Here is a 24,798-nt window from a genome sequence, read left to right as displayed (position 1 = left end):
AGTCTGACACTGAGAAATTATGATACCTGAATGGACTGATGGACTGATCTATTAAAGAAACCTTGAAAATGCTACTTCTGTGTTCATCTGAGAGCAGACAAAATTCTCTTCTCTGAATTCCTCTGGCTTAGCATAAGAAAGATGATAGGCTGTAGATTCTGTTGCTCCAGGCAACTGATGAGGAACCTCTTTGATGTGCTTTGATTAATGCTGGCTTCTTTGATTCAATGATAATTTGGTTCCAGCTCCACTTTAAAAAACCCAAAAATCCTTACTACCACAGGGAATAACATTAAGGACACTTGCTTGGAAAACACTTGGGCTTATGTTAAGAGTTCTTATTCAAGATTAGAAAGTTTTGTTGCCTGTACTGTTCTCTCTCCTTTGAGCTGGTCACCTTGACTGCAAACCTGGACACAGGTACACCCTCCTGGGGTAGCACTTTCCATCTTTTAGAACGACAGAAAAACAGGAGCAAAAGGGAGTTCCAAAGATCAAGAGCTCTCCTTCCCTCCCCAGACACCTGACTGTTTCTAGCAGACATCTGTCTGTCTCCGTGATGGAAGTCTAATACTCCCCCAGAGCGATCTATTTTGGGATTTGACTACCCTACCCACTCATACCTTCAGACAAAGATATGCTTTCAGGAAACATTAGGCCTCCAGAGAAATACAGCCACTCCTGTAGTAAACTGTGGAAGCTGTGCAAAAATAGAAAGCAAATCACTTCAGTAATGTTTGATTAAAAAATGAACATAGATTATGTATCCAGGCCAGGTGGAAAGGGATTCAGTTGGAGTCAGAACAGCTGGAACCTACCAGGATGCTCTTACTATTCCACAACTTTGGGATTTTATCATTGTTAACTTTGAGTCCAGCAGTTCTGGATCAATCAGACTCGATCACAGTACCAGGTTATCTTAGTCTGATGTCCAGTTAACAGTAGGAGGACAAGAGGACCACCTATTGTGTTTCATTCACAGGGCAGACATCCTCAGACTCCGAGTCCAAGAAAACTCCCACTTGTTTCTGAATGAGCTGTTCAAAAGCAGCATTTTCCTGAATGGATCAGTACAGTTCATAGACTAAAGCCTATTGCAGAATGAGCCAATGGCATTTTTATACTGCTCTGAGTTAGTACCAGTCTACACTGCAATGTGTATATTGATAGTAGTTTAAGTTAAGGGGTTTCTTCATTTATTTTTTTTAAGAAATGTGAATTCCCACATGCCCTACTTTGGTAGCTTAAAGATTGTAGGAGGTCAAAAAAAAAATAGGTCAGTGAAAATAACATTGCAACAAGAAATTAATTGCAAAGAACGTTTAACATGACAGGGGACTACATAAATCCTATTATATTTCTTCACTATCCTACTCAGTAGTCTGTACTATTGCTATACTCAAAGGCCAGGGCAGTCTCCCAGGGTAAATTGCTACATTAGTTTGACATTTCTGGCTCCAATTAACCTTATATTTGAGCTATTTTCCAAGGGTTTTTTAAAAAAATCTGTGATAAGGTTATGTTTTTCTATTACAGTTTCAATTGCTTAATGACCTGCTCCTGATGCCAACCCCTCTTTAAACACACCCTAGGTAAGAAAATTAGGCCACAGTTTGACAATACATTGCTTGTGGTGTCAGCAGGACCAGCCTAAGACATCCCAGCCTCTCCTTCCTTGCCTCTGTCCTCCCAGGACAATATGCTTTCCTCTACTTTGCACCCACCCAAGTGCTGCACTGCAATCCAGGAACTACTCTGGCTTCGAAAGCTTGCCGAGACCTTCACTGTATCAAGTTTGGGTTGTGAAGGAACCAGAAGAACAGAGAGGATCTCTGATTTGACAATGAAAGCAGAATAACAACCCAGCCTTGCGCCTAAGGACAATGCACCAAATCCCACCTTAGACACTGCAGTCAGCCAGGCTTTAAATGTTAAGTGTGGAGACCACAAGGGCAAGTATGGAGAGGAGGTGAGGTCACTGAGCAGGATCCCACAGCACACTGAGCAGGATCCCACAGCACTGCTCCAAAGGTGAGGTCACTGAGCAGGATCCCACAGCACTGCTCCACTGAAGGTAAGCAAAGCCACCAAATTACAGCTGTTGAGGTCCTGGCCTCATTACCTTTTGCTCATAGCAGTATAAAGACATATAAATAAAACATGGGAAGGGTGGTGCTAGATTCTGTGCCCTTTCCTCAAGCTTTAAGGCGCAATTGCGCTATGCTCCTGATGTGGCATCATGTTACCATAAGGGAGGAAGACTGCTGTATTCTGCTCCTTCCTAGGCATGCATATGCATCCTAGGGGATCATGCAGGGTTGGCATAAATTGGATTAGAGAGGTCTTGCATGTATAAAGTAACCTTAATCAAGAAGAAACAAGATTTATCTCCCATTAGATCAAAATGACACAGAAACAAGCAATGCAAACAACTGTCTCAACAAGGAAAGAGCAGGACTAAAGTCTTGCTTATATCTTACTCACGGATTACAAGCTGATGCTACTTGCACTGTGAATAGATGTCTCTAATTCAGAAAATGCTGCCTCGATCACACAACAAGTTGTTGAGAACAGATGAACCCTGCCCAGATCCAGTCAGGTCAGTATCTTCTGAGCAGAAATCAAAGAGAAAAAAGATGAAATTCAAGTTAGTTTTCTCTATGGCCACTTGCCCAAATAATGTCAGTGAAAAAACACTACCAGTAAAAGTAGCTTCCACAGACACAAATGTATATTCATTACCTGAACTTCACCAGAAAGTAATTCTTGGGAATAAGTCTTGGCCTGTAATTTGCTGGCAAGCAGTTCGCTCCAACTATGAGATTTTCAAAACATGAAATTCAAGCTATATGACCTACAAGTTTGGCAGAAGAGCCAATGTTAATGCTTTAATCATGATTCTGATATAAATGCTTACATTTATGAATGCAAATTCATTAGCTATGAATTAGCTATGGCTGGTTTATTTGCCAAAACAATATCTTTTTTTAAACATTCCCAATGTCAAGTCTGTTTTTAATGTTTCTTGGGAAGTGAAACATCTTAGGTTTTATTTTCACGTTAATGTATTTCAAATGGAAGGAATAATAATGGATTTTGCAGATCTATCCAGCTCCAGTATTAGGTGAGGGGTAATAATACTGAACAAAGCATCATAGAGACAACTACAGAAGAGCGAGAGCTGAGATATGGTTGGCAAGGAAACCACAATTTACAATAGCCTGGCTTTCCACATGCAGAACCTACAGCACTGTCATGTTAATTACATACAGGGAGGCAATGCTCAGCTTCCCAAGACAAGTCATTCCATTGACTACCACATGAGCCAAGCTAAGCAAATACCATGTACTTCATCACCTCACAGAAATTCTCTGATAGATCCAGTGGACGAGAATGACATAATTCTCTTTTATTTCAGTGGACAAAGATCAGAACCTTGGACCTTATTTTATTTATTTTTATCCATTCTTAATACCACTTAAGAGCCAAAGCTAAAAGGTACAATAAAATCCACAATCCTCTACTTAAAAAATAAACAGATTTTGGAGATACACAGTGAGAAAATAATCATGGCTGAGATTTTCAGCAGACTGATTGCTTGGTAACATAAGTCATGGTACGGTCTTTAAAAGCACAGGAGCTCTTGAAACCACATAACAAAAATGAGGACACTTATTGAGGTGCCGAAAGAAAGTTCAAGTTAGAAGTAAAGTTTTAGTAGCCATTGAAAAATCCCAAACTACAACAATATTTCTGAACTACAAAAATAATTCACCCCAATCCTGAAATCCTGGTCAGTATCTCATTAAAATAAGGGATATACAGAAATTCCTAAACCAGATTAAAGCTACTATTGAAAGCCAAAGCACAAATGGGACTTGCAGCCTATATGGAGATGGACAGACTTACAGGAGACTCCAGGCAAATTTCAGCTCCAGTTGCTCAGAGCAATTGGTTGTTGCTCACTCCCTTCTTGTCAGGACCTCAGAATTACAGAGCTCAACCCCGAAATAAATAAGCTCCAATCTGGAGACACCTTTCCAGAATTTAACTCTACACCCCACGCTGACAGTGGTGTGAACACAGCAGTCTAAGGCACAGATCCTGCAACCAAACTTGAAGTCACAAGAGATCCTGCCCTCTGTGCAGACTTGCTGTGCCCAAGATCAACAGAGCCAATGTAATCTCATGCCAATTTGCATTGTAAACGCCGTACGAGCACCACTTTATCCATCTGGAGGTTACCAGCATATCATTTATTTATTGTGTTGTCTAAAAATCACCTTTAGAAATAGAAATGCTAATTTGACTGTACAAAGGTTGCATCAATGCAGAGATTCAGATCACGGGATGTTTTCTACATTCATTAATGCAGAATAAACTGCTCTGGTTTTCAGGAGCTAAGGATCAAGGACTGTCTTTTACATAATTAAAACTCTGAAATTTTAATATTATCTTCCCTGCACAAGATTCAGAATTCAGGAAACACCTCTCTGAGTATTAATTGTGCAGAATAATATGGCTGGCTGGCTGTACGATCTCTGCATCCTTTGATGTTTAAATTGATCCTCATTCTGGAGACAGCTTCTGCAGAACTGATTTCCTTGTCTTTATTTTAGCTAGGTTCATTCAAAGGACAAAATATCCAAGCATTCAGCTTTTGACCCTACCAGCAAATATTTAATGTATGAATTAAACTGGACAGGGCTTTGCCAGAAGCTCTCTTCATGTTTTATTTTTGAAGCTATTTTTACCAACATTTAATCGCTTAAATGTAAGGAGATAAAGACATCTCTGACAAACTGTGTTTATTGAGCTAAATGCCATCAAGGAAAGCCCTTTTATTTTTTCATAATGGGTTCAGCACACTTTGCATCTCTGGCTTTATTCTGAAACACACTGTTACAGTCCTAGAGGATGACACAGTAGCTAATATTACCACTAAATAAATGCACAAGTGGACAGACACAGGAGGCAACTTGATAAAGAGACGGATGGATAAACTGGAAATAGCCTTTAATAGGCTCCCAGGAAATAAAAGAGTGGTCTAAGATCTCCAGTTACTCTCCTGCCCTTTCTGTATATATTTACAAGGGACCACTCTGTAAAAGCCATCAGCAAGCAAACAGCAGCCAGACACCTGATTAAAGGTCAAACCAGCAGCAACAAAGCACAAATTAAAAGGGAAACCCCTGATTTTCACTCCCCTGCCCTGCTCCCACCAGCCAGCAGGCCTTACAGACCAGACTGCTGCGAGTCAGCAAAATCCCCCAAATTCTGGATGTCCAAAATATTTTAGGATATTAATAATGGACTTTGGGATAACCAGGAAGAGGAGGGAGGCAGTGAGGAGGAGAGGGCTTTAAGAACAAATAGCCAAAAGGTGGAGAGGGCAGCAGCAGAATGGTGAATGACAAAACCAGGCCACCACCAGGTGGAAAGGGCACTGCGAGAGAACATGATCAAGCCATTAGCAGGTGGAAGGGAAGGGTCAAAATCAATCTGTCAGGGGGCAGCAGGGAGGTATTACCACTGCAACTGGCTCTTGACTGACCAGCGCAAGGGGAGGTCTACAGGTTGGTGGTAGGAAATTGCTGTCAAACATCTGCCTCCACTCTGCCGGCTGCAGCATGCTCCAGCATGGCCCAAACTTTACTGCACACCAATCCCTGCTGCTTCTGCTACACTTGCTCATTTCTGAGGGGAAAACAGGACTTTGCTTTGCCCCCAGCAGGTAGATGATGAACAGGCAGCCTGCTGTGATACCCAGCTTTTTGCTTCTCTAAACAGGGGGACACACATTCCCAAACTAATTCCAGTCTACAAAACACTTTAACACAAGTAATTAAACATAATGGACCCTCCACTTCACTTCCCAGCCATCCTGGACCCCAACTTGTTTCTTTTACATTGTTTCTATCAGGACTTGTGTTGCTCCTTTTGCCATGACAAAACAAACAGCAGGTATGAGCTAGACCCACAGGGAGGTATTTCCCCAAAGACATAAGGGGAATTTATACTCTCTTCTGATTTCAAGAATATAACTATGTCTTTCTGAACTAGCCATCCTTTGATGTTCAAATCCATGCTCAAGTACTGGACAGAGCACTGTAGAACTTGATTCCCTGTCTTTGTATTTTGTGAGGTTCATTCTAAGGTCAAAAATCCAAGTATTCATCTTCTGACCCTAACTAATCTGATGGGCAGTACCACAGACAGGAGAACTCTGTCTACAGTAAAAAGCCAGAGCAGCAAGTGCTGAGCCAAACTTCCCCACCACACGTCCTACAGAGCAGCTGCTGACAAATTGCCATTTACCATCAGGGAGAGAGCAGTGTTGTAGCACGTGAAGCCCTCTACCACTGCCCAGTCACCCTTTGGTGCCCCCGAGGAGGCCAATAATAGTGGTGATTTTTGTTATGGGGTAGTAATCTGTAATTTAAGTGGAGACATTCATCATTCAGAAGTCACAGTCGAACAAGCTGCTCAGTGATGACCTGAGGGCGCTCCCAGCCATGGAATCAGACTCAAACAGCAAGCTGGGGATGTAAACGTTGCTGTTTAGGGATGAGTGTTTACATCCTGTCTCTCTCTCTTTCTCTTACTCCTTCTATTGTTTAATAAAATGAGTTGAAATCTCATGTGATGTCCTTCAAGAGTCTATAAAGAGCTACACGAATTCCAGCAATCGAAATAAAAAGGAGGCTCTAATAGTCTACACCAAGGATCAATTCACATTCTTCATAAAGAGATAAAAATTTAAGAGTCAAAAAATCTGAAGACCAAATACACTGCTCTGTTGCAGATGGTTGCATTAATGGGCTGTTGTCTTGCTTCCTTAAGAGCCAGTTACCACCAAACGCTGTTATTTCAATGGCAACTCCAGAGCTTTATGCTGTCTACAGGAAAAAGAAAAGAAAAGTAGGAAAATAAGGGAAGGAAATGAAATCTTTTCCCCAAGAAGCCTCTAAATCCATTTTCAGTCAGAACCCAGCAAGAATGCTGAGATTCTTCATGGAGAAGGGCTGGAAGTCAGTACAATTCCGAGAACATTTCATGGCCTGGCTCACCATATGAGAGACGGTGGTGAGTAGATGATCAGGCATCTTTCTGACTGTCTAGTTACTATGCCCATCTAATTACCTATTGGAAATATTCTATCCATCATCTACGTCTACCTTCAGAGCGAAGAACGCTATCGTCCGCTCCAGTTCCCCAGTCGGAGCAGATTGCCATGAACAGTAGCAATAATGATATCCCCTTCTGTCCTCACAGGAGCTGAACACAGAAATAGAGCTGCTGGGATTCTTCTGCACACTTTTGCCAGCTCTCCTGCCAGGACCTAGCTGTAAGACAGACTGGATCCAGAGATGGCTTCATAAAGCGAAAAAAGAAGGAAAACCACCAAAACTCCCTAATGACCAGATGTGCCCAGTAACTAAGAAGAGTCCCTTGCTCTCATGCAGCTTGATGAAACTTGCAGCAATATGTGAGAAACAGCTTTAGCTAAAATATAAAATAGGACAGCAGAACTCTGAGGATTTTGCTCCTGCTGCTGATCCTTGGGCAATTCACTCATCTATGCCTTGGTATCCCTTGTCATGACAGTACTTTCCCAGGCCTTCGTGGTTTTGTGAGGTTTAACTCTCATTAACATTTGCAAAGCAGATTGGGACCATTGAACGGAAGGCTGAAAAGAATTTTCAAAGCTTTATTACTTGAGAGAAAAATATTGGGGGAAAAATATCCCAGTTAGGAGCAGAAGACTCTTATTTCCCTTCTTGATGTGGCAGCATTCAAGTCTCTGGGACCATTTTAACCCTGTTCTGTAAGGCCATTCTCTGGCTCAGCTGACTGAACAATCCTGCTCTGCAACCACCTCTTTTCATCCCCATTACAAAAGGTGAGCAATATTTATTGGTTCAAGCAGGGCCAAGGGCTGACATTAAGCAAATTTCAAGGGTTATTTGAAGTTAATTGAGTTTAATCATGTAATGATTTTATAATTAGTCATAGTTCCCAGTCTTGTACTGAAAAAGTCACACTTAAGAATTATTTAAAAGAAAATTAAAGCCAATTTCAAATAAGCAGGAGAAAACTACACCAGTGATTGGTGGGACTGGGTGAGGGGATCAGAAAATGTGCTGGCTAAATGCACTAACTGCTTTAGTGCACTGAACCTCTGCCTGTAAGTGCAGCGAGCTGAAGACCCAGCTGGGCACTTGCACTAAGGGTAAAGACAGCAATATGTTAGTCCTGCTGTCTTGCTGGTATTTCTCATTGGCAATGAGCTGGATGGATCCTGCCCCAGGGGAAAAGAAACTTCAGAGTTTTCCCACCTCACTGGAGTCAGGTCCACACACCTGATTCAAAAGCAAAGACCGGGAGATTGTGTTTATATGTCCTTAAGACAGGACTTGCCAGCGAAAAACTATGCTCCTCAGTTATATACGAGAAGGTATAGCCTACAATGTAGCTACTCCAGAACTTCAAGCAGGTGCTTGGAAGTTGAATCTGAAAGGCAAATTTATTTCTCTATAAAATATTCCTGTGAAAATGGCATGCACAGCATGAATGTGGTGTCAACAGATCAGCATCAATGGGTTCAGTGAAGTTATTGCACTAACCCACCATCCGTTCTATCCCCAACTCTGCAAGGCACTCAGGACACAGGCAAATAACCACCTGTGGAACACAGCACCTCAGACAGTAAAACTAAATCTCTGCTTAGGGATAAAGTACTCACAGACCATACAGCTAACTACCTGCTTGGCAATGAGTATCCCTGCTCTTCACTTCCTGCTAATCCAGGACACTCCTTAGAGCAGCATCTTGATGAGCTGGGTATCACCGTGTGATATTAAAACACAGCATGTAATGGTGGGAGTTTGCTGTGGGTTTTGACACTATGTGTGGTGGAGGCAACATGCAAGTCAGGCTCATATATTTTCACTGTCTGTGTCTCTAAGTCTCTATGTTCTGTGAATATCTAGTCTCTAAAAGTTAGAGTATTCCTAGGAAGAGAAAACTCATTGCTTTCAAAGAAGAACTGGTACGGTTTCCACCAAAGCTGCCTAAGGTGCAGAAAAAGTAGGCAGCAGCACAGGAACCAACTGCAATTGTGACGCTTGGGGTTGAGAAGAAGGCCAAAGCGCAAGGCTGTAACATCTTAGAAGAAGCCAGAAAGTGCTTCTCAAGAACAGAAGCTGTGCTCTTGCCCACCTTGTCCCACAGCAACAAAAGCCTCCTTCTGCTGTCCCTTCTGGTTCTGCTCTACTTCTATCTCAAACCCTCCAGAGCAACCAGCACCTGGCCCTGCTCCTTCCCTTGGTATTGTCTCTCAAGACTGAAAGGCACCTGAAGTCTTACCTGTGCAATTGAGCAGCCTCACAAGGATGCTGACTGGCTCTATCTTGTCCTACTGCAAAGCTTTCACTGCAGACTGTGGTGTGGAATGGTGCCATCACATGCAGCAGTATGACCATGTTCAGGGCAGATCCCAAGGACACTTGGGGTTCCAGAAGTCCTTCTGAAAAACAGGTAAGTGTTTATAGGTGCAGTAAAGATACTTATCACCCTGCACAGAAACACAATTACTGATAAAATTACACTTCTCCTCATCACCTACTGATAATTCTTCTATAATTGCCTTGCTTATTTATACCAAATTACAGAACTGATGTGTCCCCAGCACTTGGCAATGCTGAGCCACCAGCAAGGCTAGCTGAGACAATTTTTTTCTTTCAAATACTCAAATTGTGTGGAAAATTCATCCAAGGAAAAATAATCAGACACACAAAAACTCAGAGCAAAACCAAAAATTAAGTAGAACCTTCTCTAACCACAACACACTAAACCTTAAATTGGTTTTTCACTTCAGAAATCAGATTTTGAAGTGACATCTTCCTAACTTTGTTTACAATATTGTAAATATATATAATTCCAACTTGAAATGAGTGGTTCTGCTTTTCACTGAGGAGGACAGGATTTCAGTGGTGAAGCTGAGACAAGACTTTCAGAGCAGCACTGTAAATATCAGGCCTCCATTCTCATAAGCAAAGGATGAAAGCAGTGCTGTACATGTCCTGCTGCAGAACCTGAGCCCTTGCAAAGCTTGACAACGCCACAGTGTGTGCCCAGGACAGCACTGCTGTTAAAACACCACAGTGCTGAGTGCTGCCTGATGCGAAGCCTTCAGTCCTTCTTAAGAGAAAAATTAAGGACAAGAGGAACCAGAAATCTGAGACAGGACCATGTTCAGCAGGGGCCACGCCATGGGACATGCAGTGTGCCCAATGGACAGCAAAATCAGAGATACTTAATTTGGTGGCCAATTCTTTCAGAGCAAATCCACCTCCCAGGACAGTTTCCAAAAGCTAATGCCTTAACACCAGAAGGCAGTGTTTAAAATGATGAGCCTAAGAAAGGCTGCTTCTCAGTTTAAACACAACCTTATCCACAGTATTCCTCCCCACAGCCATAAAAAATACCAGTGTATTACTTAATGATATGGCTTATTTATTATTTATTTAAATGATTTATGTAGACCCTACAGCCTTAACAACTATAGTGATAACGATTCAAAAACCAGAAGCAACATGAAAAGGAGATGCTTAAATAATTAAAGGCCTCGCTCCTTTCCCGAAAGAGAGCTGAGGAGCAGTGTGTTTTTCTTCCTTGAGGTTTTTAGCGCTCCTACAAGTGAAAGGGCAGAGTGCCATTGGCTAAATGCTGGCTTAGCAAAAGAAAACCAATAAATCAGGACAACCAGCGTTACTGTTGCTCTTATCCAGCCCTCCTCATCCATGCACCTCCGAGGAGGGTAAGTACCACAGGACTTATTTTACAGAAGGTGAAACTGAGGACAAGGAAGTGATAGAAATGGTCCATGGTCACCCAGAAGTTCATGTGCAAAGTTGGGCATAAATTTTTCCTTCCATCTGCTAGACCAGACCTCACCCACCAAGTCACTGCTTTCTTATCTTCTCTTCTTAATTTCTTTATTTATTCTCTGCGTTTTTAGCATTTACCATGTTTCTTCTTTATGCCCATCTCTCTTCCATACCTCTGTTCTCAACTCCAAGCATTCTGCTTCCCCTGGTAGTCCTTCCCTCCAGGTTTACCCCTCCTGTTATCCACTTTTTGCCCAATTTTTCCAAATAGGTTTTATCGTCTGCAACTAGGCAAATACTTGGCAACTCACAGCACAAGTGGGTAATTGAGCACAGTTGTAAGTGGATTATCATTGAAATGACTGATTTTACACAATGCAGAAAGCTCAAGGCAGCAACAGGGTGCTTTGCAATTCAAACATTGTAAAGAGAAGGAAAATATTTTCAGGTTTCATTTTAAAACTTTCTAAATGCAAAAATGGAAGCTGCTTCCCCAATGGCAAGGCATAAATACACATTGTAAACTCATATCACCAAATGGTTGCCTAGTTCTATTAAGGGGAACACATGAATTATCAGAATCAGACATTACAGAGCAGCTGGAGCAGTAAAAAACTATATAAAACTGTAAAATATATTCTGGATTACTATCCAAACAAGCCAAAAAGACAGAAGGTCCTTGACATCGGTCTTGGGGTGCAAGAGAAAACCCTAAATACTGAAACTTTGAGATCTCAAAGTTTACACCCATGTTGTGGAGCATTCACAAAAATAGCACTGAGAATTCATGGTCTTGACTGGAAATGCCTAAAGCCAAACCCAACAGCCCCAACACCTCTCTGATGTAGGGATCCTCTGTGTCAATTTAACACAAAACTAACTCTTTAGTGAAGGGATTCTTTAATTTTCACTGATATAATTGGGAGTACAGAAAGAGAAATGAATATGGTTTATGATTCCACGGATGACTGAAACTCCCTTTTAAAAAAGCATATTCAGGACACTAGACTGAGATTTGGTAAAACCAATTCAATATCCAGCTCTGCCACAGACTTTCTCTATGACCTTGGAAAAGTCATTTATGTCTTCACATCTACATTAGGACATTAATCCACCTCGCTAATGCAGGGAGACAGAGACAGGCACCAAAAGGGTGAGGATGCAGACCACCTAAATAATACATAAAGATATTATTTTCTCCTACTCTTTATCTCCTCTATTGAGTATTGTTTGTTCGATGCTGCATTATCTTTATGGCATAGACTTTTCGCCCACCCCCAACAGGATCCTGATTTCATATACCATCTTGAAGTAGTGCATTAATACAAATAAGAATACAACTTCCAAATTGTTATATTTATCTCATCAGAGCTGCTTACATTTAAAAGATGTAACTGTCACTGTGAACAGCTCGCAAGCAATCTGCAAACTAAAAAGGCAAATAAACGTTTTGTTAAAAGTTCTTTGAGGAATGAGTCTAAAAACCACAATCAACACAAGAAAACCACAGTCTGCTCAGTGACCCATTGAGAACATAAAGAGATATGAAGTTTGAATGAAAAAATTCACAACTTAATCTGCCAAACTACCTTTCTTTATTCTCAGAAATAGCAAATAAAGGAGAGCATTTGTGAATAAGGACTATTCATGACTGGAAGCAGGTACATTAGATATGGTGGACTGAGAAAGCAGACTCAGTCTGCTGGAGACAGACAGTCGCAACAATTTCCAGTGTCAAAGAAAAATCTGGCACCTTGTTAAATATTAATAAGCTGTCAGGGTCAAAATGTTTAGGTCCTCCCAACTCAATCACTTTCATTTCTACTTCTCAGAAGCCATTCAATTGGAAATACCCTTTCCTGTCTTGCCCCTCCTCATCCTGCCTTCTCACCAAGAACCACACAGAATCAGACGAAAATGGACAGTAAATGAGTTGGCAGCCAAATGACTTTTTTGTCTCCCCTGCCTTTGCTGGTATGCAGCCTGTTGTTTTTAGGGAGGCACGGAAAACTTAAACACAAGAAAAAGAACAATGTGAAGAGTTGGTTTAGCAAATCTCTGCTGCATTTTCTGCAGGTTAGTGTTATTGATTACTGACACCTAAGGGTCTGACACATAATCGATAGACCTCATGACCCACATATGTGACATGGCCTGTGGGGGCTTTAGAAACAAGAATGAACACGGCAGCTCCAGCCGAAGCTTTTCATATAATATTTATTTATTTATTTGCAGGGAAAGCTGTTTCTACTCAAATTATTGTCATGGTGAAAGGGGTTTGCTCATTTCTTCTCCCAGTACCCGAAGACTAGTGAAAAAAGTAATACCTGTTAGTGAAACAAATATCTAACTCTGCATCAGCAATCTAAGAGCTGAAAGTCCTCTTCCCTCCCAAATCTAGTTACAATGAGAACTAGTCATCTGATAGAGAAAGAACTGCTTGAGTAAGAGAAAGAGGCAGAAAGCGTCTCACCAGCTCACCTTTATCTTTCTGCAAGGTGCCAGAGCAGCACGGACTAGTGTGGAAAGCACCAGTTTGACTTCAGAAGATTGGAGGGGCACAGTCCTCAAGGGTAGATGGTAAGAAAAGCTTTTGTACTGCAGTTTGCAGACCACAGTCTTCTCCAAACATAATTCTTTGATTCATTTTTATCTTCTCCCAATACAAACTGGTCACATAGGATTACAGCTGGGTCACAAGCAGCTATACCAGATGTGCTCATTTCCTTGACTGCAGCATTGTTTTCAGCTGGGATTTTACACTCCCAGAGCTTTCCTTCTTGCAGGTCACTGTCTTTGCTGGTTCTGAATGGGTATTGTCTTCTCTCAAGAGCGTTCACTTTTAGTTTGAGGAGACTCAGTGCTGAATTCCTACCTATGCAGTATTCAAAGGAAGTCAAACATCTGAAACTCTCCATCTGGATTTTCAGGTATTACTAAAGTTTCTCCTCCCACTTCTCCAGTCTATTCTATCAATTGCCAATTACCTGTGCAATTTTTGTAGTTTGTTTTTCTACTGTCTGAGTACCAATTGCTACATATCAGTCATTACACTGTTGGGTTTTAAGACCAGCCCATACACACAGGCCATACGTAGGCTGCTTACAATAGCATCTAAGATAAAGGCAGGCGTGTAACTTCAAGAGCACAATGAACAACTAAGAGCACTCACTATAGAGTTAGTGGATCCTGGCTGCAAGAAAACAGGAAACCAAGGAAAGATAAACATGATCAAGTGGTCTGATTATGGCTCTGGGTGTGCATCTTCACCCACGTAAACTGACATTGTCATACAGCAGGGCTGACACCAAGGCTGAATGAAGATTAGCAGGCTGAAGTCTTAGTCTAGCCTCATGTTATTGGAGTGCTCTGCTCTGTAAAGGCCAGATTCTTCATTGCTTTAGAGACTTCAATATACAGAGGAGAGAATGTCACACCACAACTAGGCATCCTGCCCAATCACAGCAAGTTCTTTCCTGGGTGAACAAATCCATGCTAAAATAGCCTAGACTTCTTCGTGAGCAATGGCTTTTGTACCGTATCTGCCTTTTTACAGCAAGCAATATAGCCTGCTTTCAAGCCAGGCCCCAGGAATCACTTGGTGGGGCTATGTGAGGCCACAGAAGGCATCCTGCTGTTCTCTTCCCTGGAGACTTTTTATCCTGCTCTTGTCACATTGACACTTCCCTGGCATATTTTGAAGGTAAACATATTTCTGACAAAAAACTATGTGGACTTTCAATGCTTCTTCCAAATCACAAAGAACCAAATTACTGGAACCAAAGAGTTCCCACCAACAGCAAACAACCAGGACAGAAGCTAAGATCTCACAGCAGTCCTTTCTTACATTAAATGCGCTACAATAGTACCTAATCTTGAAATATCAGTCAGCAAAAGTCAATTGAGAGGCTGTTGACAAGTCCCTCCACAGTCTTGTTCTTTGTGCCAGCTTCTGTGTAATGCTGGTAAGATTTCAGCTCTAATAAATTCCTTGTCAACACAAGCAAAGCTTTTATTAGGCCACTGAAGCATGTATTCTGTAATGCATTTAGTGTACTGCACCATGTGTTGCAGAGAGGCAAACGCATCTCAGGACAGAGGTAGAAATGAAGTGTGTGAAGAGGACACACAACCCACACTCACCTGGTGGCCTTCAAGCCACTGCAGTTCTACAGCAGTTCACTACAGCTCTCAGTTCCATTTCAAATGCTCACTACTGAGCCAAGCTGGGCAATTCAACCCTTTCCACTCAAACCCTTTCCTGAACAACTAACTCCAGTGTTTTTCTGCTCTCCCTTAACAAGACCATTGATTCCTGATGCTGGGCAGCTTCACCTCAACGTTGTGCTCTACCCTAAGCTGGCTGTGCTTAAGAGAAGGTGGCACGTAGCATTCAGCACTCTTGGTCCATGAAGTGTTCTGAATCCTTCAGGATTGAGAACACTAAACATTTTACCACACACATCTTACACTAGTCAACTACCTGCTTTTTTTCCTTCTAGTTTTCAATTCCTTGCAAGACACTGTTATTTTATGGAGAGCTGAAAAATACCCATAAGTAAGTCAGAGACAAATAATAATACCAATTCAGTTCACCACTAGAAACCCTATGAAGGTTTTCTCTTTCCACAAGACCCAGCAATATCCTGCATGACAAGTGGCCTGCTGCTATCATTTTAGAGGTGCAATCTCCTCCTTTTTTCCATCCTTCCTGCTGCAGAAAATTCTTCATCAGCCCCTGGTAAACACTATTTCTGTTTTACCCTGTTGTGCCACGTGGGGAAAGACTCTGCTGGGGGCAGGTTCTTCCTGCTATCTGTTTTGTGCCTCCAGGAGTTTTCCAGCAGCCAGCAATAATATAAAAGATCACCATGGCCCGAGATGTGACCAATTACAGCAGACAGCAGTTATTTATAGAAAAGTCAGCAGCACTGAAGCTTAACACCAGCCAGCACACCCCTCTGCTTCCCATCACATAGTGTGCGTGCTAGCATCCTGCAACACCCTGAGTAGCAAGGAGTCTTAAGGCAATTACCTTGGTACCTCACAAGACTGTGGAGACACATGGCATATGCCCACAGGACAACGGAGGAGTAGCACTTTACACACACGGTATCTTCGAGCTGCCACAGCACATTTCAGTTTCATAAACCGCTGACCCCAGATGACACTTTCATTCTGAAATCCTTGCCCGCCTACTCAGCAGCATAGCACATGAGGGCACAGCGCAGTCGATGCGTACGACCCTGTAACACACACCTTCCTGATCCCCAGCTCTTTGCAAAGTGCCTCTTCTCTATGAGACCTGCTATGAGGTCTTCCCAAATATTACAGTACAACAGAAGATGATGTGTTAGTTTAGGTGCCTTTCTGAACTTCCCCAATCATGATACAAACTGAACTACTTGATTCAGCCTTCGCTCTCTTGATGCAAAGGTGGAAAATCCACCAAAAAGCTACAAAACCCCACAATGAACAAGTGGAAGTGGTTACTTCCAGAGGTCATACACTGCTTCACTGAATCGCTGCTAGAAGACAGACAATGCTGATGTCCCTAACAATGCCCATTCTCAGAGCTGACACGCTGGTTTGGACTATTTGGGTGCTGCAGTTTGTAACTCAGGAACCTGATAGCAGTTGCTGAAGAAATTTGGATTCAAAGTGGAATTGCGAATTATTTTGCCTCTGGAATATTTAAGACACTGTGTAAGTGCAAACCCGCTCTTGGAAGCTGAGGGAAAAAGTTCATGGCCCCTTTCTGAGGTGAGCACTGAGAGCAGAGCACGTTGCAGAATGAAATGCACCATTGCCATCTACCGCTCAGCCTGGGAACGGCCCCTCTCCATCTGACACCCAGCTCAAGATGAGATCAATGTTTCAGGACAAGGAATCTTTTAATCATAATGAAAATGTGATCTTGACTGATCCGAGGCCACATTACATTAATACAGTCTTCAAAGCTTTTTTAATAATACAATTAACGATTTCTGCCATACCATTAAGAGAATTAAAGACCAAAAAGCTTAAGGAGTATTGACCTATTCAGTTTCAGTTTTTAAAATAACCTCAAAGCAACATGGACTATTTTCCTTTTTTTACCCCTCCTCCCTTTAAACTCCCAGAAACATAGTTCTTAGATGTATTGTTCTAGTTGTGTTCACGGATATCCCATTTGTAGTAATGATTTGGGTAAGTAGAGGGGATCTCCAGTCTGATTAGCTAACCCTTTTTATCTTATGAACCAACAGGTCAGGACGGCTTGCACTACAGTAAGAAGAAAAACAACAACATTAATTAGGAAGGTTGAAAGTACAGTTTGATGCAGAAAGAGACTTACTTCCACAAAGGCGCTTTAATTCATCACCCCCCTTTCTCCACACCAAGAGTCTCAATCTCTTCCTCAACCTACCAGCTCGCTAAAGCTCTCATCTGCGCCTTTGCAAATGACTTGGAAAGCTTTAAAGGAATTTAATAAAGCCCAAAATACATCCTGGCTCATTTTTGCTCACAGTGAGTTCACTCCTCAGCATCAGAAACCACAGATTCAAATGACATTTCTCAACAAGTGGTGCTATGATTTGGCTACTAACTTTAGCCTGAGTGTCCCTTGGTTCGAACTGCTCCCCATGAGCAGAACACGGCGTGGAGGGGTGGCTCCCAGGAATATTCACTCTCAGGACACAGTGGGGCTCAAGCTGCCTGGAGGCTGTGGCCAGAATGGCAGGATTGATGTGCACTGATATGGGTGGTGAACGAGCGAGGTCAGTGTCAGAAAGCAGCAACACCCTGGATGAGTTCCAGCACTCAGAAGAAGATTTTAGCCAAACTGATGTCATATCACGTCAGAATGGCAGGATTGATGTGCACTGATATGGGTGGTGAACGAGCGAGGTCAGTGTCAGAAAGCAGCAACACCCTGGATGAGTTCCAGCACTCAGAAGATTTTAGCCAAACTGACGTTATATCACGTGCCTCTGTATCAACCGAGTTCTGTTCTGTGCTCGGCTGTTTCCTTTCTTTCCTCTTTTTCAGGCATTCTATCTAAACCTGGCAGTCTGTGTTTATTTTTAAGTAAGGACAAGCGAATCCAGGATAAGTCACTTTGAATTGATTGCAGATACTGGCAGGGTTTGTGAGGGAAAGCAGCCTCAGCTGAGGCTCCGTGCTACTCCTGGGCAGGACACAAGAGGAGAGAAGCAGAATTGCGCCTGTGCACGGAAAATTGCAGATAAAACCAGGGGACTGTGAAAAATCCGTAACAACAATGAAGAACACAACTCGGCCCATGTCATCGCCATATGAGCTTATTGTCCTAGGCAGGGGTTCAACCATGGGATTTGGCTGAGGTAATTCTTTCTGATCAGTTTCACCAATCCACTGCTACAAATACAGAGAATAATCTAGCATCAAAGCTTCTGGGTTGTATTTCCCTGCATTTCTAGGTCCTGAGCAGCAGAGTACTGGCTGCCTCCTGGATTTCTAATATCAGTAGCTTTTTCCTTTGGCTAGGGCAGGTGATATTGTTTGTCCTGACCCTGCTATGTTGAGCAGTGAATTATAAGAGTATGTCTTACCTCCCCTTCAGATCTGGAATGGGAGGGAATCATCTCTGGCATTGTAATTACACTGCATCAGAGGCTGGCTGGTCCAAGGGTAAGTCACTGCAGGGCTGTGATCAGGTAAAAATAGAGGAAAAAATCAAAAAAGCAAAAAAACTTCTATTGCTCATAACCTGTGTCAGCTCTGTCTTTGGTAGAAACCTGCCTTCCCACTCCTCTGTAGGACTGCAGCACCACTCTGTGAGCTTAGGCCTGCAAGTCAAAAGCCGGGCAAGGACAGAGCACAGCATGGTATATCCATCTGTTGGAAGCAAAGGCTCTCTGAAGCTCTCACTCTCAGCTACCTCAATGAGTAGAAAGACCTAAGGTCCCTCCCTCCCATCCCCAGCATGGCAGAGCAATGTGCTTTGCGATCTATCTGACAACTCACAAGGACATTACCTATCGAAGTGCTAGTGTCTTTGATGCCTTAACTGTTCAGGCAGGACATGCTAAATATCATCTTGCAGAAACTTCTGATGTCTACAGGGAGCAAGACCCCTTCTTGACCTTTTCTCTTGCTATTTTGCTGGTTTTGTTCTGTGCTTCTCAGAGGTGCTCCTCCATTCCAGATGCACAAAAGAGGTCAAACTAGCAGAGGTGACTTGTGCCAAAGGCTTTGGCTTCTACCAAGAGACACTTTAAAAGGAAGATATTTGTGCTTGTGACATAGAGCAAAGAGGGACAATACGTCTTTCACTCCAATTGATTTACCCACCAACCTTCTACGCAAACAAGGATAAAAGCAGCATTTCAGTCTGCATTACAGCAGATGGGCTCTGCATGCAGCACAAGAGAAATAGCTCTAAAAAAGCTTGAACCAGCCCCAAAATCTGGAGAGGGCGGGGGAATCAGAAAGCTCTTTTATATGATGCTTCTTGAAGACAGCATTTACCTAAAATGCATCTTAGTTAAGATACTTATCAAAGGCTTGGAGAAGAGGGGACATGCCAAGCAAGGAGAAACTTGGAAAATTAATCAGTTGAACTAATCCTTTTAGGAAGGGTTTTTCTCTTCTCCCTCCCTGCAGAAAGCTGGGATGGGATTACTGATTCCAGGTAGGAAGATTGAAGGTATGCTGCACATCTGTATCTTTAAAAGCAGCATGAAATTAATGCCATTAACCCAAAGCCACTCCTATTGACGAGAGGGCACACACAGGTCTGAGGTGTTTCTCCTCTCATGGTCACTGACCTTTAGCACCCCACAGTCCAGAGGCTGAGCTATTAATTTACAAATCAGATGTTGGTGAACGAATACCGACACCCCCAAATGTACTCATCATGGTAAATACAATCTCTGATCTCCCTGAGAATGAGAACAAGACAAAAAGTTCAGCTTCATCTAAGCGTCAGGTGGCTGGGAGAAAAGAATTCCTCCAGATGGAGTTTATTGATCTTCCAAAAATGGAGCCTTCAGTTTAAATTAAACCCAAAAAGATTCCCTAAAAAAACCCCACCTCCAAAAAAACAACCCCAACAACCTTCAAGATAGAAAAATTCAATAAAGCAAGGATAAAGTCTAAGGCAAATAGAGAAGATTAAACTGAGACTTTACCATCACGTCGGATTGCAAATTGAATAGCAGCTAATTACAAACTCCTAATTTTGTCTCCTGTGTACTTAAATTTTATTGCATGCTCATCTGTAAAAGACATACATAAAGGAAGGCCTAAGTCAATACCAAATAACTAACTACAGCTGGATGCATTCTTTGTTTATGCAATTGAGCAATAAATTTGACAAAGCAGAAATTCTATTTGGATGTGTTGTTTTTTTCCTCCAACATCCTTGATAGGGAGGTGTTAAGAAGGATCCAGTTAGGTGCTGAAGTACAGAGTGTTCCCTCCCTTCTTCATCCATAGAAAAGGACACTAAAGTGTGGATTTGAACACCCCTAAGTGACTCCAAATCAACTGCTGTGCTTTATAGACCTGCCAAGGCTTTCTTTAGGAACATGGGTCATTCAGACAGAATCAATCCCAATTACGTCAGCCAGGCACTCAGCTCTAAGGATGTCACCGAGCCTTTGTTTGGACACAGTCAATGCAAAGGTGCCAAGTGAGTCTGTTTTTCACACTAATGAGTTCAGGCAAGTTAGCTGGGTTTTTTCTACTTTGGCACCTACTTATAAGGCAGCTTTTTGGATGGCTCATTTCTCATAATCAACTAATACAAGTGAAAAGTGGTTATTTAGAGCGTTTAATTTGTATTTCTAAACACTTCCCACAAAAAACATAGCAGAAAGAAGACATAAGAAGTTTCTATAAGGTGACTTCTAGCAGACCCTTCAAGAGCAGTCCACGAGTGTCCAAACAGATCCCATAATACATTAATGTCATCACAGAGATGGGAGGGAAGGATACTGACCCAAGACAATTTGCCTTTAGGGCAAATACCAACCATCCTTCTTTTCTAATGCTGAGAATATTAGCAGCACATTACATAACAAAAGTCAAAGAAAGTGGTCAGTAGTACTTTGATGCAATGCCCATAACAGAGAGAGAAGGGACAGAAATGAAAAACTAGAGGATCAAGTTCTCTCTTGAACAACTGAGACAGATTCATCTCATGCTGGAAAACTATGAAATACAACATGGAAAAGTCCCACCCAAGCTTCCTGACAAAACAAGAGTACAAAGGGGCACAATTCGGGTGCAGTGTGCAGTCTGTGCTACCCTTAGAACTTCACCTTGGCTACAGAAATGTTTGAAAAGTCAACCCAGGGCCCACTCGAGACAAACTCCACTGACACAATGAGACTGAATGGCAAGCACAAGACAAACTTTACCACATCCTCATCCTCCTTTCTCTGAAGAAATCAAGCCAACGGGGGATGTATTTAAATCTCGGTCAATGCCTCAAGCACCCGACATGACGACAATGTTACGCTATGTCATGGTGCCATCTCGTGGTAGTAATAAAGATGACGCCGGATCGACTACATTTTCACTAGCATGCTGCACCCATTGTGGCCACTAAAGAAAACACATTAAATCAGATACGTTTTAAAAAGCATGTTCACCATAAAGACACCCACAAGCACGTTAGAATCCGTGATGATTTACAACCACAGGTCACAGCAGCCAGGAATACTGACCCGTAACAGTCAGTGGGATTGTAACTGGAACTGAGGCTGTGATGATGTTCAGGCTGCCAAGAGGAATAGGAAAAATTGAAAATGTTTCTCAAAGGATGAGAAGGATGAATCAAGGTCAGGAAAGTCTGACTCACAGAGACAGATCCAAAACCCAGTGCTGGTCACTGATGTCGTGATGTACCACAAGGTATCCATCTCCACACTGAAAGAATTGTGATAGTACCAGAGCCATAGCTCAGCATTAGACAGAAAAGCAAAATCCATCATAGGAGACTAAACCAAAATGAATTCAGACTAAAAAAATTGGTGCACCTGTAAAAAAAACTTCAGCACAACTTGCCAGTGAGTGTGGCAGAATTCCCACTGCCCAACACTGGAGAAAGCAGAACTGTCAAATCAAAACAAGCTTTCTAAAAAATGAGTTGTTTCAACCAAAACCAATGATTTTTGATCCAGCAACCATGCATGAAATTGTCTGGCTTACATTATGTGAAACATCATGACAGATTAAGGTAATGAAATTGCCTAGCCTTAAAATCCATATGTTTACTTGCCTTGAGAGTGATTCAAATACTTTATTTAGTTGGCACGCACACACCCAGGCCCTTGCTAACACTGATGCTGACATCTAATATGTAACTTGCAGTCCAGATCTAAGTGTCTATGCTTGTAAGAACAACAGGTACACATTTCCCTTCAGCACGTCTGCCATCTCTCTCTCACACACACACTTACCTCTGGCTCTCCTAAGCAGAAGCCCCATCGTGTCAAGCTACTGACACCAAAGTGTAGATTCAGAAGGAGATTAAATCCAAGGTTTTGAAAAAAACCTCCAAAAATTGGAATGCTCTTTCAAGCCTTTGCCAACTTTTCCAGCACTCTGAAACCATCCTATCCTTGAGTAAATGCAGATTTATCTGAAAGAATTTCTACTCTGAGAAAAAGATGTTTGTGCTCTTGTTTTGGGGTTTTTTTTTCTAGTATGTTCTATTAAGACAGTGAAGACATTGGATCTATTTCTAGTTCAGACCCTCTTAGGATTCTTGTGATCTCACTAAGAAGTATTTCATACTGCCAAGAATGAGTTGCAGGTCCAAACTTCTAAATTAATCAGACACCTTAAAGCACTAATATTACCAAAACATAAGAAAAGAAACAAAAATCAATATTCAAACTAATTGCTCTGTAAGTCAGCATCTCTGAAATACCACGGAGCAAGCCTGTGCAAACTAGATATGAGGTGAGTTTGCCAGGCTACTGCAACTCCAGATCAGCTTTCATGAGGACAGATATAATCATTTTCTATCACACTTAGGAGCAACTGGTATTGCAACTCTTCACAAAAACTGTATATTTAGAAAACCATACATTAAGTAACAATATAGGCTGTTGCACAGGAGGACACACAGTTTCCATCAGTCTTTATAGCACACCCTTTGCGACTTGATGAATCAACAACCTGAAGATAACTGATTATAAAGTTAGTGCTAAATGCATTCTCTTTGAGACAAGAGAACCATAGCAACACGATTAAGGCTGGCACACAATTCAGTGTTTTAATTCTCTTGGCAAAAACTTGTAACTTCCAATTATAGCTTTTTTTTTAAAGAGATGCCTAGAAAGGTCTGATTTTGATTTGTCTCAGGCATATGGTTTACTGAGCAGCTCAACAGGGGAGGAGTTACTTGGATACATGAAGAAATGCTATATTAAATCATGACATCAAACAAAAACAGGGCGACAGGGCTATGTGTGAGCAATTATGCCGTACGGGGGGGGAAATATACATCCCTGCAGTGTACCCACAATGCCTGCCTACAAGAACTGTCTCCCTGGAAATGCTGCTTAAGTTTCTGGAAAGAAATAGCTACTTCTCCTTGTTTAAAGGCACCCACTTAAGAATTAAGGCTGCTGGATCTATTCAGGTTCATCAAGATGCTACTGCTGTTCACCACTGAGCCTACCTCTGCAAAACCTTCTCTGCCACTGGACCTGATCTGATCCTTGTGAGTTTCTTTCACCTGTAATCATTAATACAATGTTTAAGCTTTAGAAATTCCCCACTAAAAGAAAATAAAATAAGTTTTCATACAGAACCATCTCGTGGTAAAAGATCAAAATTTCTTTACGAAGCCATACCATGAATGATCTAGTCAAATGTTATACTTCCAAGTTAATGAAAGTAACTAAACATTAGGGAAGAGCCTACAGGAAATAAAACATGCAATATGTAATCTACATAAAGTTCTACACCCTGAACTTACACTTAACATGATCACAGTGCCTGAATTTAAAGGCAGTTTAAGGCCTGTAGCTTGCTCACTCTTCTCTGTACCAAACTTCTCCTCCACTACCCTGTCCACCACAGGGCTTGAGGCAGATTTTTCTGCTAGAAAAGCTCAAATGAAAGCAATTCAAGATCAATTGTTTGCTTTGAAAGGAAGGTTACAGCTGTCATTCTGATACCAGTGTGTGTTGTGGTATCTCTCTTCCATACTGCAGGATGTGGTTTCCATAGAAATATCTTCTTACATCAGTATCTACAAGCCCTCCAATTATTCCCTTTTCAACATCTTGTGCAATCCAATAGAATCTTTTCAGAGCAGGGAAACAGCCAGGCTCAACTACTACTTAATGACTTGGTGAGAAGAAAAAGAAAAGGACAATTAGCAAACGAAAGCTTTATTTAAAACCAAACGCAAGATGGAGAACATGTGTCTTGCAAGCAAATTGTGTCTTACCTGAAGAAATCTCTCCAGTGTTAAAATTGTGAACAGTCAGTTACAGTTTTTAAGATCATACTGAGATTTTGCTGATTTTCAGAGGTGCAACTAGTGTATAACTCTGAATTATTTGGTGGCCTTATCTCCAGCTAAGCCCCCGAGGCTTGCTCTGTTTTCAGAATCCTTTTTATTGCTGAGTATTGCCTGCACCTTGTTCTAAGTCCTCTTGTTCAGGATCCTGTGAGTTCAGAGTCCCTGCTGCTGCTGCTGCTGCTGCTGCGTCATCTTTTTCTCTGTGGCATCTCCTGCCACTTTCCCAACACCAGGAATGTATTCAACGCCCTGAAATTAGAACCAAGACACAGGGAACACTAAATTATACACAAAAAAACATAAACAGTGACTTAATCCTAATATAAAATGCTTCTGTCAACCAAGACCAATGTGTAAATGCAAGGCAATTGCATTGTTTGTATAGAACAGCTT

The 24,798-nt window shown here is 41.9% G+C and overlaps 1 protein-coding gene across 1 annotated transcript in view; it reads right to left on the bottom strand.

Annotated features, from left to right (window-relative positions):
- Positions 1-24,609: 24,609 nt before the first annotated feature.
- Positions 24,610-24,798, bottom strand: part of FAM169B (family with sequence similarity 169, member B) — a 26,371-nt gene continuing 26,182 nt past the window's right edge. The window contains exon 6 of the mRNA XM_010012719.1: positions 24,610-24,654. Within this exon, the coding sequence (XP_010011021.1) occupies positions 24,647-24,654 (8 nt within the window). The 3' untranslated portion in view covers positions 24,610-24,646. The remainder of the gene's footprint in view (positions 24,655-24,798) is intronic.

The sequence above is a fragment of the Nestor notabilis genome, unplaced genomic scaffold (genome assembly GCF_000696875.1).
Source record: "Nestor notabilis isolate BGI_N333 unplaced genomic scaffold, ASM69687v1 scaffold22704, whole genome shotgun sequence".
In the NCBI taxonomy this organism is placed as follows: domain Eukaryota; kingdom Metazoa; phylum Chordata; class Aves; order Psittaciformes; family Psittacidae; genus Nestor; species Nestor notabilis.
The sequence above is the reverse complement of the archived record's forward strand: the minus strand, read 5'-3'. Positions and strand labels throughout refer to the sequence as shown.